The sequence below is a fragment of the Pteropus alecto genome, unplaced genomic scaffold (genome assembly GCF_000325575.1).
Source record: "Pteropus alecto unplaced genomic scaffold, ASM32557v1 scaffold8, whole genome shotgun sequence".
Taxonomy (NCBI): Eukaryota; Metazoa; Chordata; class Mammalia; order Chiroptera; family Pteropodidae; genus Pteropus; species Pteropus alecto.
In genome coordinates, this window is record NW_006494609.1 from 7,421,338 (window position 1) to 7,436,335 (window position 14,998).

The 14,998-nt window shown below is 32.8% G+C and overlaps 1 protein-coding gene across 9 annotated transcripts in view; it reads right to left on the minus strand.

Moving 5' to 3' along the window:
* Window positions 1–14,998, minus strand: part of CEP128 (centrosomal protein 128) — a 331,255-nt gene that overhangs the window by 42,596 nt on the left and 273,661 nt on the right. For 7 of the 9 annotated variants that reach the window (XM_025042159.1, XM_025042162.1, XM_025042160.1 and 4 more), the window contains 2 exons: window positions 13,657–13,746; window positions 6,950–6,973 (listed from right to left, as the gene is read on the minus strand). In XM_025042159.1, coding sequence (XP_024897927.1) covers window positions 6,950–6,973; window positions 13,657–13,746 — 114 coding nt within the window. The remainder of the gene's footprint in view (window positions 1–6,949; window positions 6,974–13,656; window positions 13,747–14,998) is intronic. The other 2 variants (XM_025042165.1, XM_025042163.1) reach the window with 1 other exon arrangement.

The following is a 14,998-nucleotide window of genomic DNA, read 5'->3' on the forward strand; positions in this document are numbered from 1 at the left end:
TCTTCCCTTTCTTTTTTTCTTTAGGAAATTTGGGTTATTCAACTGTTTCTAATGGCTTTGTAGAAGTAAGATTTAAATACAAATTGATTTGGATAACAATTGCTAGTTACATCTGCTATAAATATATTCTAAGTGGGGCTTTTCTTTTCATTCATTTTATGGTTCTCTTTTGATTTACAGAAGTTCTTAATTTTAATGTGGTCACATCAATCATTTCCTTTACAATTTGTTTTCAGTGACTTTCCCACCCCCATTCCTCCTAAAACCCCCAAAGTCCCAAGGTCATGAAGATATTAAACTATACTTTTGTTTTAGAGTTTTATGGTTCTGCCATTCACATTTAGGCTTTCATTCATTTCATTCATGAGAAAAGAGTTCAATCTCATTTCTTTAATACCATCTATTGAAAAGTCCATCTTTATTTCCCTGATAAGTGATGCCAATTGTATCAGACATCAAGTTTCCCTGTACATGTATTTCTGTTTCTGGGTTCTCTACTGGCCTATTTATATATTCCTGTGCCAAGACTATACTATCTTAATTTCCATAGCTTTAATAAGGGTTGGAATATGTTAGGAAAACTCCCCCACCTTGTTCTTATTCAGAAGTGTCTTGGCTATTCCACAGTGTCTTCTTTTTAAAGGACTTGAATTTTTTGTTGTTGTTAGATTTTTTTTTCCTAAATACTTTGTATTTTTTGTTACTTTTGTATTGATATACTTTTAATTACATTTTCTCAGTGCTAATGCTAAAGTCAGAAATAGACTTTCACATACTGGTTTTTATCAAATAAACTTAAGCTCTTTATTTTTCATAATTTAACTCTAAATTCCTAGAGTTTTTATATAGACATTACAAATGTCTATAAATAACATTATTCGCAAATAATGATAGTTTTACTGCCCTGGCTAGGACCACCTGCACAGTGCCTAATAGAGGTTGTGGGATGGGGCATCCTTTGCTTGTTCCTGGTCTAAAAGAAGGGCTTTTAAACACGAAGGTGGTTTGCCATATATTTTTTAAAGACAGTTCTCTTCTATTCTTAGTTTGCTAAAAGGTTTATGAAGACCATGGGAATAAATGCTTCTTATTCATCTATTGAGACCTTATTAAATTTACTTCTCTTTAATCTGTTGCTATGGTGAATTATATTGGTTGATTTTCTAATATTAAAGCAACTCTGAATTCCTGGAATAAACTCAATTTGTTCATGATGAATTATCCTTTTTATACATTCCTGGATTTTGCTAATATTTTGTGTGTAACATTTTTGCATCCAAGTTAATGTGTGAGAAGTCTCTTAATTTCCCTAATTTATACTTTCTATGTCTGGTTTTGTCTCGAAGGTTATGCCAACTCATAATGAGTTGGGTAGGTTTCCTCTTTTTCTAGTTTCTGAAAGGGTTTTTGTAAAATGAAAATGATCTATCCCTAAAACATGTGGTAGAACTTATCTATAAAATTATTTGGGCTTGGTGGCCCTTTCTGAAGAAAACTTTAATTGACGAAAAATTGTTGATTAAATTTTTTATTATATTCTAAAATTTAGTTATGATACTTTTTTCTTCATACTTATGGCAAATTATATTTTTCTAGAAATTTATTTCTCTTAATTTTCAAATGTATAATTGCAAAAGTATTCACAATACCCTTATATGTTGTTAAGTTCTCCAACAGATATAGTTATACACTCTTTATCACTCATAATATTGTTCATTTGTACCTCTTCTCTTTTTTTCTTCATCAGTCATGTTGAACATTAGCTTTTTAAATTCTTTTTAAACTATCAACTTTATTTTATTGGATCTATCTATTGCATGTTCGTTTTCTATTCATTAATTTATAGCATGGTCTTTCTTTTCTTTTCTTCTGCTTTTTTTTTTTTAGGTTTATTGTGCCATCCTTTTAATGTCTTAGAATGGGTGATAAACTCATTAATTTTTATCCCTCTTTTCTAATATAAGCATGTAATCTCTTAAGTTTCCCCAGTACCACTTTTGCTAGCTGTATCACACACATTTTAACACATAATGTTTTTATCATTTGGTTCTATATATTTTATAATTTCCACTATAATTTATTTTTTGATTTTGGGTTGTTTCAAAATTTACTTTAAAATTTCTGAAAGTCTATGGCCTATCTGGTTCTCCTTTTGAATCCTAGAGCTAATTATAATCATGCCACTAAATACTGGCTGGCCCAAGGAAATAAACAAAAATGATATATGCAACTTCTAGTTTCCACTAAAGGGTAATTACATGCTCTTTCTTTCATCTAGTTACAAATCAGACATAAGGGCTGGAGGTGGAACAGGTATCTTGGATCAAGAGGGGGAAGCAATATATTGAGGATGGTGGAGCAAAAAGATAAAAATTAATTTCTATCTTACTTCATCTACTTGGTTTCTCTGTTAACTAAAGTCACACTTAACTCTAACTAATACAAAGGTATGAGCATCCAAATTACCATGGGATTAATGGAAATGAAAATAAAGATTTAAGAGGTGATACGAAAAACTGATATTATATCTCCAAGCTCAACTGCTTTACTTTTAAACTCCCTAAAATGAGTCTTACTGTGCTGCCTGTATCTCTTCTTCCTTTTCCTCTTGAGAAGTTCACTAGTCCCCTTCTCTAATCAAAGGTGTCCACTTTAACCTGCCTTTCTGGCACCAAACTGTCCCGATCTCTCATTTTCCAAGCACATTCCTAAAGCTGAATTACCTCCAATGTGCACTTTCCTTATTTCTACTTGTAGTTTTCCATCACTGCCCCCTATCCTGCACACTATGACTACAGTTCTGTTCCTATACACCACGTTTGGCATGCTGCAACCCCTAATAGATTTAAAACCATTAACTGCTCCCTACTAGCTAAATAGCTGTGCTACTCCACCTTTCACCTCCCAACCCTGCAATGCACTTGACAGGGAATGCAAAGTGATCACAGCACTCTTCCAAAAGAACAGCTAGAATCCTTCCCAACAGAATGTTTCAATTGCCAGTACTGACCAGTATGAACTGGCACTTAGGAAGAAACCCATTCGTATCCCTGATGTATAATATCAAGTCTAAACTCTTTGGTTTGTATTTTAAAACTCCAACATGTCTCCTTTTACTATCTCCAAGTGCTATCTCCTAAGAACCTATAAGAAAAAAAAAGTGAAAGACTTTGAAATGGAACAAAAACTTACTGGGAGTCTTCAACAAAAAACAAGTGTGCCTGATACACCCTTCTGGGCATTCTGAATTCTCTGAGAGCTCTGTACTTCTCATGGTCTTCGAGCTATTTATAACTCTGTGAGATGTAGATAAAGTGATAGCAATGCAAAGGATTTTTGTTCATAGACATGCAAATAAATTTTGTCTGGAGGAGGTTCAATTGATTTCCTTCCTCTACTATGGAAGATGCCAATTTTGCATTTTTTAAATCCATTTCAACACTTTTCAGTGCCTATATATGTGTCTTCGAATGCTCCTTTAAGTCAGTCATAACATCTTGCTCATTCTCATTAATTAATGAGTTAAATAAACTCGTTTGTCATGACTTCATTTTATATTTGCATGAGTCATGATTTCATGATTTTACCCTTTAAAAAAATATTTTTTAACAAACTGTTTGTTCATTACTACCTTCGAAGTTTGATTACATCCTCAATACGGAAAGCCTTCTCTGGCTCTTTCTACCTGACATTCTAATTTTTTACATTTCAGAGATGAATCTAATCACCTAAAACTAACCTAATCATGTCCTCGAACTACAAAATCTATGACTTTCCATGATGAACCTAGACTGCAATGACTTAATTTATTTTACAATTATTTATTCTTCTTAATAGCTCCTGTAAAACGCATGACCTGTTTCATTCAGATAACCATATTTTATCTTATATCATTAATTTATTTATATGTAAGTAACTTCTCAGTTAAAGTATAAGTTTCTTAAGAGAGTTGATCACGATTTTTTTTCTCCTCTTCGGTGTCAGTGCACTCACTGACTTAAATAGTGTCCAATAATCTACTGCTGAGACTTATGGCCCATGAACTGGGGCTCTCAATCAAGATTTTTTTCAGGTAATCACTTAGCTTTATTTGGGGAAGTCAACCTACTATATTTTGGCAAAAGGTGGTTTCTTCTTAGGAAAATTCACACTCAACTTTAATGTAGATCATCAGAGCTCTGTCAAACATCAAATAAAGTGCAGTACTGATCAGAAAGGGAAAAAAGAATAATCTGCTTCTGGGGAATTTTTTTCCTCAACTATTGGACAAGTACTATGCCTACCTATATTCCTAACAGGTCTGTGTGAGGATCAGATATATTCAGTTCAACACTCATTATTTCACTCTACAATGCTTATTGACCGTCCACTATTTTTCAGGAATTTTTGACAAGCCCTGGGGATGCATTTGTAAGTAAAATGTAATTTCTAATACAAGAAGCTTGCCTGCTAGTGAAAGAGGAAAGGGAAAAGTTGAAGATGAGTAGGAAAAATGGACACATGATTATGACCTAAGCGTATAGATAATTTGCGATACGCCAAATCAAGTGGCTCATTATGATGAAAAGATCATCTTATTTTCAGGTATTAGAACTAATGAACTTTAAAAATCCATCTATACTCCTAATGGAACAATGAAATTTCAAACTTTTACAGATTGGTATTACCATAATATACACCCTACATTCAATGCCTTATGTATCCTTAATACCGACCCAACCAAATGGAGACTACCAGTACTTTTCTATGGTTTAAGTGCTGAGCTGTGAGACAATAATAAATCATCTTGAGATTGCTTTCAGCATTCTGATTTTATGAACTATAAAATACTTTACCAGTTGAAGAGTCTACCAAGTGCATTTAATCTGCTCCTTACAGTAATACCATGTGAAATCGAAGGACTTCATAATATCTGAGCATTAACATTATTACTGAGCATTTTCATTTTTACGGTTTTACTTAATTACTTCAAATTAAAACCATCTTGAGAAAACTTAGTAAAAAACTTAGTCCATTTAATCAATTTTATTTTTCTCATGATGACTTTTATTTTTACCTTTATTCCTAAAGGAACACTTAGAATAAGGCATTTATGATTCTATTGCATAGTGCTTTTGGTAAAGAGATTAAATAAATAAAAAAAGGTTAGAAAATACTAATAAATTATTGATATCATTTTCAGCTTTGCGTGGCATATTGGTATAACTAAAATGTTTAAGAAATAATAAGCAATCACATAATGATAATGATAACCTAATATTTGTTTGGTCCCAAGTATTTTCACATATATTTCCTCTCTTAATTCCCACAACTTGATAAAATAAGTTTCATTATAATTATTTTTATAGATGAAGGAATCAAGAAACAAGTGATTTGCTAGATGTTGTATAAGTGGCATTTTGTATGATGAAAAGTACTCACACTCAAAATTTCTGTTTTTGTTCAAACTTTTAAAAAGAGCATTTAATTCACAAGCCAAATCCTGTTGGCAAGACACTCCCTAAGGTTAAGTAAAATATATGTGGAAGAACACTAACATTTTATTCACCTACAATGTCATCATACTGAAACTGAGAAGGTCAGTGTACTTTCCAAATGGCCCAGTTAAATCTAAGGAATAGATTATTTACCCACTAGGATCTGGACACTGTCAATCAAAATCACTTGTTTACACAGGACTAAATTGTGCTCTGTTAGCATCTTTCCATTCCTCAAATGCACAAAATAAATATTTCATTTTTCATTAGGCTTATTGTTTAAAGGTTTCTTATTTTTCTCTGTTCATTAAAAACATAAAAAAGATAAAATAAAAATCACCACTAGTCCCAAGCCACTCTTAATATTTTGTGTGCTTTCTTAAAGTCTTTTTTAACATGAAATATGCATATTCAATATTTACATCATATTCTCTATTATATCTTTATACACTATCCTCCTCCCTACCACGCAACAGCATAGCAATATTTACTTTTTGAAAATATGACTTTTTATGGCTGAATAATATTTCATCAAAAGGTGGTACCACAATTTATTTTACTGTCCTTCCAATTCACGTTTTTTATTACAAAAATATTTATGTATAAAGTAATATAACCATGCTTTATAAAAACTGAAAGACAGAAAGAAATGAAGTCACAGCCCTAGATTTTGTCTAATAAATCACTTTTATGAATTTTGCTCATATTCTTTGGTTCTTTTTTCATATGCCTATTATATGTTATCATTGACATACACATGATTTTATATTTTGAATTTGTTTCCATTTAAGATTATATTATAAGCCTTTTCCATAACCATTGTGGCATGTTGGGTGGAAATTCCACACTTTATCTAACTATTACTTTAATGTCAAATGATATGTCTCCCATTTTTATTCTAAAAACATTTAAAATAAAGCATTTTGCAATAAATATTGTAAGCATATAGTCTTTACATTCATGCACTTTAAAAAACGTTATTTCTTAATACAAGATTCCTGCAAATAAGATTATTGAAAACAATGGCTGACCAGCCTTTATCATTATTTGGTTAATAGTGAAAAAATTATGTAAAAACATATTAATGTTGAATATCTAGACTTCAAAATATAAATAGCATCCTGATCTGTTTCTTATCAACCCATTCTTTTAGTGATTGAGAAATAACAGAAATGAATATACAGGGTATTGATTACATTTAAACTAATAACATAGTCCAGAAATTAGTACATCCTAGTATCAGCCTTCTAAAGAGAGCAGTACCACTTAAATATGCACATTTTTTTTCTAAGTTCATTTTAAAAGTTGGTATCCACTTACCTTTATGTACAGTTAAGCTTATTTTCCCCCACCTTGATACTTGGATGTGCTTTTAGAAATGCTTTCTTGAACTGCTTCCTTTGGGGAGTGCTTGAAATTCACAACGGGACACAGCAGTAATTATGACAGGAAAAAGAAATGCCCCAACTTACCGTTTCTAACACATTTACTCGGTCCTGCAAATAAAGCATAATATATAATTATAAAAACAAAGCTATTAAAATCACTTCAAGTTTACTTAATTTTCAGATTTTCTATTTATTCTCTATCAGTAATAATTTATTTTTAAAATGTAAAAAATGAAAGCAACTACTCAGGATGATTTCTACAACAGAATTAGTCATGAAAGGATCACTATGCCTTTTCTCATCTCCGCTGTTAGTACTATAAGGTTTAATTTAGCAGTAAATACCATAAGTTCAGATATAATTATTAAATGGAAGAAATTTTACTACTTTTGCATTGGTAAGATTATTTATCTATTTAAGGACATGTAATATTAAATATATTTGAATATATGAACCACAACTAGACAACAGTAGTGATATAAAAAAAGAATTTAGCATACATACAAGCTTGCAATTATGCACACAGTGCACAGTAAAGTTCAGACATAAGAATACTTCATAAATTAAAACTGATAAGTAAATTGTTAATTAAAACAAGGCAGGAAAAATAATGAGAAAGATGTCATATGCAGCAAATCTTGAACCCAGATGGGTTTCCATTACCTACAGTACCTTAGAAGGTTTTACAGAAATATCGGTTTTAAAAAGGGTTATTGACAATATCACTTAAAAAGTTAAACGGTTAAGAAAATAATTGCATTTTCAATCCAATGGTTGCATTCTCAGAGCTGAAAGTTATATACAGAGTTTATACCAAATAAAAAAAAAGGCTGAATTTGAGAGGGAAGAGAGTATGAAGATTTAAGAAAATGGAAAGCCAGCCTTTTTAGGATGGTCAAGGCCAATTTTCTTTCTTTTCTCTCATTTTAAGCAGTTGGAGGAGATGTATGAAATCTGGATTTCTTTTTTGTTTAATCAAATTAATCGTTTAGTCCTAAGAAGAAAAAAGGAGGAAATGGTACAGAGAGCCACTCAGCTCAGGTTTCCTGTGATCCTATAGGGACTACTGCGGACCCATAACACTTAGTAGACAGAACTTGGCCCTCACCTCCATTCCCCCAGCCGCACCTAACACAACTCTCAGTCTTGCCTTTGAGGACTTCTGCAATTCAACCTCCAACCCTCAAACTGGAAACTGAGTTGAATACTTTTACCCTTTAAACATTCAGCTGTGTGGGCATGAGTTAAATGAATAAATTATGCAAAATCAGCCCAAGGCAGATGGCTTTTAGCAGTATAATCTAATTACATTTTGTTGACATACTTGAGAGAACCTCGCCCTCACCCCCGTAAGTGTCATGAAATAACTGCTGGTGACTTGTGTACTGTCACGTATGAATGCTTCATAATAAATGCATATAATGCCTCAAGTGGGCTTTGATCTGTTGTTACCAGCATCTTACTCAGTGTATCTGGAACAAAACCATTTGGCAATGCTTTAGCATCCTTTACAGACTGAACAGAACCCCATTAGATGCCATATAGAGACAGAAACAGCCTTTAGGCAATATCACATTTATATGAAGATATAGGTGTTTCTCTAGAACCGTGAGAAATAAATGTTTGTTGCTCAAACCACCCAGTCCATGGTAATTTGTTATAGCAGTCTGAGCTAAGAAAAGCTGTCTAGAAGACTTTGAACACGAATGGTGCAAAAAAACCTCCATTTTGTTAAAGCATGAAGATCAATAAATAATCTATTTTGATGTAATTTACTTGTGTATAACCTACTTCATTCCAAAATGATACTGAGACAGTTTTCCATGAAAAATGTACATGGTCAGAAAATGAAGAAATTCAAGAAATAGAAAAATTCAGTTCATTAATCTAAATTTAAATAATTCAATTTGCCAATCAACAGGAGCTAATAGGGTACCAGCCACTACAGCCAGTTAATGAGTTTGTCTAAATTGTAGATTTTTGGTCTTAATTTTAAGACTATAAGTAAAAAGAACTGACTCCTAGTCTTTATGAACTTATTAACTTGCTTTTAAAATCTAAGAAATGTATTTTGAAATTTAAATGGTTGTAATTGACTTCTTTTTTTGGCAGACATGATAGTTATCATAATTCCATATATAAAAGAATTAGGCTACTGCAAATACTTTTTCTCAAACAAAATATCTGCATACTCCCTCTCCTGTTCTTATTATTAAAATAGAGGTAATTTAAGACAACATTGTGGCATTGATAGAGCCTATGAAAAAAAATGCCAGTATATGTCCTAGAATGAGCATATAATTATACCAAAACAAATTAAATTCTTAACTTTTCTCACTCTTACTGAGAACCGCAATTGTGTTTTGTTGTAGTTTAATCTCTATTTCAACAGCGTTCACCTTCCAGCTCAACCAGCAGGTTCGACACTCTCTCTCCCCACTGCCCCATCACAACAACCCCCCAAGCTTAGATCCTGAAAAAAAGAATTGTTCGGACATTAAAAAGAGGCTTAGGAGGTGGGAGCAGTGGAGAGGAAAGACAGCCTCCAGATGTAATGAAAACACTCTCACTACAATCATGCTATTTCAGGTGGTTTTAATAAATCAATGATTCTTATTTTTGTAGTCATGGACTTTGACAGTCTGATGAAACTTGACCCTCTTCCCAGGAAAATGTACATTATCCACCACACACACATAATTCTGCATATACTCTTAGGGAATTGCAGGCTCTCTGAGGCAACTCATAGGCCTTCAAGTCTTTTTACTCTAAATAAAAACACCAGGAATAAGATGGAAGAATATCACACAAATAATTTATTTTGTTAAACCAAATATATGTATTTCCCCTATATGAACTATTTCTAGATAAATAACACCAAAAACAAGGAAAGAAACAATTGGGAGTAGACGGTTAAACAAAAATCAAAGGAAAAATTTCCTTCAAGTATTTTGAAGAAAAAAAGTTCCTGGGGAAAGTAACCCATTTTGTTGCTATTGTTTTCTTGTGATTAGATAGTCTCTTTTCTACAATTCTTTGATTCTAAGGAGGGGGAAAGTCTAAGAAACACCTAAAATGGCAACAATTATTTTAATGTCTACTCTTAAAGACTGTACATGTCATCACTGCATAGTCACTGAGTTACAGTGGAGACTGCTAGCAGTTCTTACCAAGGTAAACATTACATACTAATTCCTAAGTGAAAATAATGCAGCTAGACATAATGTTTTAATTCATTCTGGGTTTGACAGATCAAGAAGAGAGAGTTAAATTTTCGTGGAGGCCTATAGCACATGTACTATAAAAATGTGTATTTTATTATTAAAAAACAGTCACGGAGATGTAAAGTACAGTATAGGGAATATAGTCAATAATATTGTAATAATTATGTATGGTGTCAGATGGGTACTAGATTTATCAGGGGGATCACCTCATAAGTTCTATAAATGTCTAAGGACTATATTATACACCTGAAACTAATATAGTATTGTATGTAAACTGTAATTGAAAAAAATTTTTTTAATTAAAAAAAATATGTATTTTAACTTTGTATGATGAGGTTAACAACCTGCCTTGAGCTATACATATTCCTGTGTTAGTTGGTGTACACTGGAATTTATGAATGAACCACGGCAAATTCATTAGCATCACTGGAGATGGACAAAAATTTGTAGGCTAAGTTAGGAAATTAGTACTGTAATGGATCTTTAGTATCTGAATTCCTAATCATTAACAGTTTATTTGATTCAGTTGAGCCAGTCAGTTAGCCACTGATTCATCCATCCTATCTAAGTAAAGAATTAGAGGTGTTATAGGTATAAATAATCAGAGTTCTTCTACCTTTGGTAAATATAGTTGAACAAGTCTAGTGACTATTTTATCAGAATAATGCAGCATTTTCCAGTGCTTTAAATATGTCCATTAGCATATGAAAAAGCACAATACTGGTATAAAAATATAACAAGAACCTCTATCCTTCCAAGTCTAAGAAGCTTTAAGAGTATAGAATAATTTTGGAAACTTCTCTGAGACTGAAGGTCTGTGATGGACGTATAATTTTCATAAAGAAAAGCCCACAACGGGGACTCGCTCCTATCGCTGTTCTAAAAGCACAGTGTCTCTTTTCTGGAAGAAAAACCCATATAGTTTCACCCAGAGACGCCACTGCATGGCATTTTTCCTGTCAATGTTAACTCTGTTTAATTAACATTCACACTTTACCTACTACTTCCTATATGAAGGATATAAAATGAAATGCAAATATGTACTTTTTTCCCTTTATGCATTTCTCCATGGCAATCCATTATACTTAACGAATTGTCAATCATTTTTAATAATTAAAAGAGCTAGAAATAATTTCCAATGTGTTCTTTTCCAAGTGTCAAGATATTAAAATGAAACAAAAGGCCTTTATTAACCATCACAAAAAAGATCAAAGTTACACATAGTAATTTAAAATAAATGAAAACAAAATAGAGACAAAAATTGCAAACAACTTCGACGTTGGAACACCAAAAAAGCTTTAGAATATAGCATAAGTTGGCTTTGAATATACCAAATGAATCAACAATCTATACATAAACTGCATTTTATTTATTAAAAATCAGACAAAGCTACTCTGTACTTTTGAAAAACTTTAGGATGGGTAGCATTAGACAACTTGCAATGGTTTCTCAATCATCGAGTGTTCAATTTAGCCATCATTAAATACCTGTAGTCAATCTCTGTTAACTTATTTCACTACTTCCTTATGAGCCTTTTTCAAATAATCTACTTTAGGGTACAAAATAACAAAGAAAATATTGAAAAGAAAACCACAATGAGACATCAAGATTTTAAGAAATTGTCAATAAACACCGTCCTTCCCCCACCCCTCAACATTTTTACTCATTAAGAAAAGCCAGTTTAAAAGGACGTAACATTTTCTTGCCTAGAAGGAGTACCCAGTAACACTCCTGGTTTGCTTTTCACCCAAGAAGTGGAAAATCAGAAGTGGAAACTATCACATTTAAGAACAAAGCCAAAGCGTGTGCTCCACATTTCTGATCTGTTCTCTCATCTACCACCATTGCCCTGATGGGGAGCAGAGGCATCCAGCTGCTCTTCTGTATCTGTCTCCTGCTATGTTCCCAGGTTGGAGTTTTGTTTGTCATGAGGACACTACTAATCATTATACTTAGATTTGACACTGTTTAGGGAAGGCTGAGGTTGCACTTACACTGACATGGGATATTTGCATGTGTTCATGGGGTGAGGACTACAAGTGGGGTAGAAGAGAAAGATGAAGAGAAATATATGGAAATGAGGCTCTGTTGGTTTGTTTCAAGATTTCATGCTGGAAAATACAGCCCAAGAAGTTATGTAAGGGTTTGGTTTAACATCTCTGTAGACAGTTCCTGTCAACTGTATAAAACTAATACCAAAAAAATTTCAGATTTACCCTTTATATTTCAGACCTCAAAGCAAAACAATGAGGTTTCTTTTTTTTCCCCCCTTTAAAATAAAGAACTGCTTTGTACATAGGTGTGTGCCTACAGGAGAAAGCTACAAACCAAATGAAAGGCAAAAGACACAGAATTATCTTTCTCCTGGAACTGCTCAATTCCACAGTGAAATTGCTGGTTCAGTGAGTGACATTTGAACGGGGTAACAACTAAAAATTATTTGCAGGTAATACAAAGGCTATGATGATGGTTAGGAGCAATGCAAATGACAACCAAACTAATTTCAAAAACTGACCATCCCACAAGAGAGATGCAGGAACTGGAGTTGAGTAGTAAGGGGAGAAAGCCAACAGCCCAGAAACCAACAAACTATTTTTTTTTTCCAAGGATTTACATTTTAAGAAATAAAGTGCATGTCTCCAGTTGTGAGGTTAGTCATATACCAGTTAAATAAGCTCTGGACTCATGCAAATCATAGTGCAGTGGTGGTTATGGCATAATTTATGGGTAGTTTTGTATCTGCAGAGCTTGAGGAAAACAATAGAGTTTTTTTTCAGAGTGTGTATTTGACCGCCACTAAACATAGCTGGTCTAATGAGATTCCCCAAGGCTGTCATCTCCTCTGCTTCCCTCAAGGGCATACATCTCCTGGGCTTCTAGGTGAAGAATGTTCACAAGGAAACCCACATAACCATAGAACTCTTTGTCCCCAGTTCTTTCCTTTTGAATATTTGAAGCACAGCACTTGATTGTTGACTATCATGCATGTCACACAGCTGAGTCATTAAATGGCACAGGCACTCAGTCCACCTTGGGAATTAAAACTGCTTACCTTTGAGCAATTTCAATAATCCACATCCTAATTTACATGCAGAGTCTTTTACTCAATTCTTTTCAGGAACTAAAGCACAAGGAACATTTTATTAGAAACTCTCACTCTCATTCCCATATTTTCTGTGGGCTTCTGTGTACAGTTACCTCTCACTATTCTATACTAAAGAGAGTCTACTGATAAGGATAATCAAGATATAAGCAGATGGTTTTAAATAATATATTTGGCCAACATGAGTTAGGTTTTTCTTCCTAATTCAGTTTGACTAAGATTAAACCTATATTCATCTCCATTTCTTAATATACAAGCACAGATAGGAAGGGAAAAGTGGTTAAAGTATTTAAAACTAACCTTAGGTTACCTGTACTCTAATAATCAATGCTGCATTATTCTTAGTATCTAAAAAAACTGAGGAAAAAACCCAAACAACTTAGTTTTCAGTTGCACTTATGTATGGGAAGCATACCCATTCAGTTTTAAATATTCTAAATATTCCTATCTATGAAATACTTAACTGCTTTTTCTTCAAATTGAGCTTCATTCTGATTTTTCATTGCAGTCTGACTAGCATCTTCCCAACGCAGAATTTTAAAGGGTAGCTTTGGCTGTTTAAGAGAGATGTGAGTAAAGACAAATAGTTGGAAAGTTCTATTGTGTTAAAATAATCGAAAGCACTATAAATAGTAATAGCTATAAATAAAACACTAATAGTACTATAATAATTCAAATAAATTTTTAATTTGCGCACCTGGAAAAAATAATATCACACTGTACTTTTAAAATGTTCCCCAAAATAATTCCTTGCCCAATTTAAAGTCACAAATTTTAGGGAAATCATTACTTAAAATTTTAAACATTTTACACCTTAAGAATATAAATAGTGATGTAGTTCAAAGTATCCCCAATTGTCTTGCTTTCAAAATGATTCCTGGAAGGAACTGCTCTTAAATTCCAAAGTCTATGAAATGAAGGAATAAATGAGATGGGAGCTTGTTAACAGACACACCTGGGCAGTTTTATTGAGTAATGAAAACTACTTTTAACACTTACAACCTTACCTGTGGATAATGAAGCGCTAATGTAGGGTGATTTTAGAAGTTCAGGAATGTCTGATTACTCAAAATTATACCTTCCTTCCATTTTCAAAATTATTTAAAATTCTACCAACGGAAATTTATTCTTTGAGGAACTCAAAAATTTATTCTTTGGTTCTCCCCACTTTAGTTAATCTTTTCAAAGGCAAACATTCTCAAAAGAGATAACCATTAAACTAATTCATTACAAGGCAGGGGTTGGCAAAATAGGACAGTAGGTCAAATCCATCCCACTGTTTGTTTTCACAGGTCCATGAACTAAGAAGGGTTTTTTTCCTTATTATTTGGCTGGGGAAAAAAAATCAAAGTAAGAATAATATTTCATGACATAAGAAGATTATATGAAATTCAAATTTCAGTTTCCATAAATAGTTTCATTGGAACATAACCCATTTATTTCTTTACATATGGTCTATGGCTGCTTTCCTTCTGTAATGGCAAGGTTAAGTTGTTGTGAGATAGCATATTGCCTATAAAATTGAAAATATTTAGAATTTTGCCATCTACAAGAAGTTAGATAACCTTTGGTTCTTAGGTGTTGTTATCCTGTAAGAATTACTCCCTGACTCCCACAGGTAACCATGTAGCAAACCCTGTGAAATTCTGGAAGGAGAGGATACAGTGAAAAGAAACTGACCAGAGACAAGAAAAGAGAATAGGAACCAGAAAAATTTTATCCAACTTTTAAGCTTTGAAACAAAATTTAAAAGTTGTATATGCATAAATACATATACCCAGAAAATAAACCATTACTCAAGCCATG